The sequence below is a fragment of the Atta cephalotes genome, assembly GCF_000143395.1.
Source record: "Atta cephalotes unplaced genomic scaffold scaffold00002, whole genome shotgun sequence".
In the NCBI taxonomy this organism is placed as follows: Eukaryota; Metazoa; Arthropoda; class Insecta; order Hymenoptera; family Formicidae; genus Atta; species Atta cephalotes.
Genome location: NW_012130066.1, coordinates 3,592,132 through 3,597,226, shown reverse-complemented (window position 1 = coordinate 3,597,226; position 5,095 = coordinate 3,592,132). Strand labels below are relative to the sequence as shown.

At 31.8% G+C, this 5,095-nt stretch overlaps 1 protein-coding gene across 1 annotated transcript in view; it reads left to right on the top strand.

The window, feature by feature from the left end:
- Window positions 1-5,095, top strand: part of LOC105620397 (enhancer of filamentation 1) — a 74,562-nt gene that overhangs the window by 50,732 nt on the left and 18,735 nt on the right. The window contains exon 3 of the mRNA XM_012201898.1: window positions 186-335. Coding sequence (XP_012057288.1) covers window positions 186-335 — 150 coding nt within the window. The remainder of the gene's footprint in view (window positions 1-185; window positions 336-5,095) is intronic.

Here is a 5,095-nt window from a genome sequence, read left to right as displayed (position 1 = left end):
AAAATATAAATTTGTTTATTTTTTTAGCATTAAGAGATTTTTAGTTACAAGAGGGAGAGAAAATATATTGAACTTTAGGTAAAATATATCGACAGGATATGCGCGATTAAAAATTTATTCGTGCGAAGAGATGTGCATCCAGAATGAGCTGTTGTTACGTTATTGTATATACTTTTTTGCTCTAGGGCATCTGTCCAGGAAATCGATTGAGGCTTCTGGTTGGCCAATACGATACGGGGGGTTGTTTGGTCGGCAGCAGGGCCGACCTAACCATTGCAGAAGATGGCATACAGAGACATGGGAAAAGACGTAGCTGGCACGTACAGCCCAACAGGGTGAGTTATTTGAAACTATTCTCAAATCACACATATTTTGAACCTACATGTACAGACTTATATGTATATGTAGACATTGCATTTTACGCGTCTATTCTTATTCTTAAATCACAAGCGGAAGTATATTCTATATTGCTGCGTAACGTTTCATATTACTGACTTAGTTTTCGTCTATGAATCGATTTTGTTATTATTCGGCCCTCGTGTAACTTACAATACAATATATACAGTAAATATGTTAAAAACTATTTTGTAACATGCATAAAAATTGTACGAATAATTGCAAAATTGATTTAATTATCATACAAAGAGGAGTTAAAGTTCAAAATTCGTGTATATCTTAAATACAAAATGTAATGTATGCATCCATAAGCATTCAAGAAATCGTAATATTGTAAATACTATTTGTTTATGAACTTTATAATTCTAACTTTAAACGCGAATTCTTTACGCCTGCAAATGGAATTCTGAAGGATTCAAAAACATGTAATTACAACGATCATTTTTCCATGCTTCGTATTTGAATGATGCTTTATTGGCCCGCCTGCAACAGCTGGCTTCTCAAATTAATATATCCGCTAGCTGAAAAGGCACACAAGAGCAACGGCGACTCCCTATCGATCGATCATTTGTAAATGCAACTACTATGGACAGGGTTTTCCAAACGTGATATGAGTCCAAGTCTGATCGGTCTGTAGATTTATATATGTTCCTTTAACCCAGGAAGTTACTTAATTTTTTTTTTTTTTTTAAAGATGACCTATGATACTTTTTACATCCAAATTAATAGTCATTATTATTAATTAATATATATTATTATATATAATATATATTATTAATTTTTTTACTAATTTATTACTAATTGAGATCATTATGTATATTATATTTACCTGATATTTTTTTTAAATAAGAAGAAATAAAAAATAAGTATGAATTCCAAATAAAGAAAACTGCTGTGATTAACAGTGAGCTTTGTTTTATTGCTATTAGGATAGTAAATCATTATAAGTAAATCATTATAATTATAAGTGAATATTGAATTCGCGGATTAAGGAGAATCTTGATGTAAAACAATATAATTTATGTATTTAATTAATTATATTATTTATTAACAATAATGTGCTATTTTATTGATAATCTTTCCAATTTTTTAAATTATAAACGTACGTATAGATTTAGACACGCGCGAATTTACAAATGAATGAAGATCAATTTTTTTATTTTTTATGGCTAGAAAATATAGCCACACAAATAATAAAACAGTCGCTTATTATAAATTGATAATATTGCTTTCAAATAACTAAAAAACTTAATTATTAGATTATTAATTATCAGAAATATGATCCTGTTTCGAACAAAGTGTATCAATTCTGTTCAATAATAGGATATATAAAATGAAATCTAAATTATCTCTTTCGTGCAACTGTTCATGTAAGCTCCCTTTATTTTTTATACAATGTGTACTGCACTCCGGTTTCGTGAATGGGACAGTCAATTCTTCATCGGAATGTCGGAGAGCTAACCAAACCACAAATATTCGTGTTACTTTCTTGATTTTTCTGTCCGAACAATTATATCGCTTCGTTGGTCACGAATTGGGAGACCCTGCATCGCGGAATTGACAATAGCGCTCAGACAATTCATTGTGCTCGTTGTGGGGGCCGACCTTTTACGCCCCCATATTCGCTGAAACAGAATCTGTCAAAATCAGCTGACTACCACTTGGTTCGTTCGGCTCTTCTGGATGGCCGTCGTCGCGGCTATCACTGCGTATCTGGCTCTGTCGCGTTTTAACATCTGCCACTGACATCAATTCGATAAATGAATACGAGCACGGTCGATTAAAGCATTGTGTTTGTCCACTATATATGTATAGCGTTAGAGCGAAAGTAATTGCTTTTGTATAAAATTATCGCTGATTTTTCCGAAATTAATATATATTAATATATATAAATGTATATTTAAAAAATCCTGATTTATTTCAATGTGTTATATATAATAGCATTAAATCTACAGTAAAAAAATTCAATTAATATTAGAAAATATAAGTGATTAAAAAAAAATCGTTAGAAATCGAAAGTTTGAAAAATTATTTTATCTCTCTTGTTAAATTTATGTTTTAATAATGATTATTCGAATTATTCTACGTATATATATTTATACAAAATTTAATCTTTCCTTATTTAAATTAATATTTACTTAAAATTTTATTTATAAAATTTAATAAATACTTACTTAAATTTGATTTTTTTCAAATATATTTATATTTATTTTTAAATCTTCCACTATTTAAATTAATATATTTATAGTTGCAGAATTATTATTATTCTGTATTGAATTTTCTATGTTTGTCTTGAACCATTTTTGGATGTCTCAAAACTTGATCTGCTCTTTTGCGGACAATGTATTTCGGGGTACTAGAGTTAAAGACGGTTGGCTTCTTGCTGGCACTCTCCCGAGCTCTTCTTGTTTCCTGGCTGGTCTGCAAAGACTTTTTGCTCTATGCGATCTTTTCACAGACGAACATCCGGACATATCTCTGTTGTCGTTGTCGTCTCGTCGCGATGCACGCATGTGCATTTCTACGATAGAAATACAACGCTGTCGTCGTCGTCGTCGTCGCAAAGTCAACGTAACGAATGAGCTTTCTCGTATCAGCTATATCACGCGAGTGACCACATTGGAACGCAAGTACTTATTTACATACGACACAAGAGATTCAAGTTTAGTTGTTCACTATTGTAAGATTTTGAACTCCAACATTCTTTCGTTTTTTTTTTTATATAAAAAAGTATATTTTCTTTTTCCTTTTATGCAATTTTTCTTTGTTTCCTTTTTTTAATGACAATGAAATATCACACAAAACTGTGAAGTTCACTAAAAGTAAAAAGCTAAAAGCAGAACAATTAGAAAAAAATAGTTACACAAATGTATAAAATTTTACACGAATAGCATATAATTTATCCTATCATATCACAATAACAATAAGAAAAAACATTACATGTTCCTGCATTTTAGCGATTAAATAATTTCAGGAATGTAAATTTCTCAGTTCGAAAAGAATCGATACGCGATAAGTCTTTAAGGAGTACCTCACGGATGTCACGGCAGGTATTATCACCCTTTATAAGACCACCCCAATCGTTCCACCTTCCTATCTACTCTTTCTATCCATTGCAACGGTGACATACCATCGTATTGCATCTCGAAGCGATTTACAAGAAGCCCATTCTGCAAGATACCTTACAAGGGGCTACCTTTTCTGACTCGTAGGTCCATCGATGTCCTTATATGTCCGCCGATTCTGGACACAGTGTTCACTTTCTGACGTCGCTACTCTCTGTTTCTCTCCTCCGCAACGTCTCCCTTGTAACGCGAATGTGTATGGGGACACACCCGCGCGCGCACGCAATGGGATCCCATGGAGTCATCTCGATGGAATGTCTAGGGCGGTTAGTCTCAAAGAAGAGTGGACGCGTTTCATCCTGCATCTCTGTGTACATCCACGAGAGTTCTCTTCCTCGATCGCGTACCCTCGCACTCCTCTTCCGTCTCTCGCCGACTACTCCCGACTTCCAAGAATAGCTCCTGCACGTTTTTACGCCTTAGAAATCTGCGAGATCGGGTGCTTCTCTTCTAACTGTGGCTATCCGAGTTATTGCACGAAATAACCATAAATCAGTGATAAAAAAATAAATAATTAAAGGACAGTAGTTGAAAGATAAATAAATCAGAGATAAAAAATAGAGAGATAAAATATGTGATGTACATCATATATTAAGTCTATTCTCTTGAAATTATTGGATACGTCTTTTATGTAATTCTTTTAATTTGGAGTATATATATATATATATATATATGTATATATATATGTGCAAATCTTTTAATAAATTTCCAATACACATCCAATTCAATTTTCCAATACATAAATTTACGAAATGCTAAAAGAAATTCTGTGCAGAATTTGCATTAAAAATAGTATAGATGGATTTGATATTTTTTTTAATGAAAAGCCAAATAATACATAAATTAGAAAATTGCTTTTTATAAATATTTTTAGAAGAATTTATTTTGTTTTTAAAGATCGTAATCTGTATTTCATACATTTCAAAATCGTTCTTATTAAATTTAATTTATATATATCTTGTTGCATTCCTTAATATCTCTTATCTTTTTAAACATTTTTTATGTTTCAGAGAAAAATGAATTTATTTTTTTATAATTGGCTATCTCTTACACAACTACGTTTAATTTATACCAAGAAATTTGCTAATTGTTTATAAAAATAAAGTGATTTCATAGTATCTGGTTATATATTATTGATAAATTATATTTTATTAATAGATTATATTTGCCATTTGTATGTTGAATATTTAAATTTTTGACATATACAAGAAGAGGAACACGAGTGCGTACGACGTAGGCGAAAGGAGCTTCGTGATGTTAACTAGAATAACCAGATCGTAGCATGTTCGATTGCCTCGGTTTGCAACAGCCAGTGGCGAACTGCAGTACACGAATCTGCGCACGACAAGTGCAACTCGTTCGCATTTCCGCGTGGGCAGCAAGTGTAAATGCTATTTGGAAATTCTATTTACAACTAATTTTAATCAAATACAAACATAATGTATTAGAAATAGCTGTAAATTGTTATAAATTGTGTATAAATATCTAACGAAAAATTGCTGATTTTTGCTGATTAAAATGCAGAGAGAGAGAGAGAGAGAGAGAGAGAGAGAGAGAGAAGAGAGAGAAGAAGA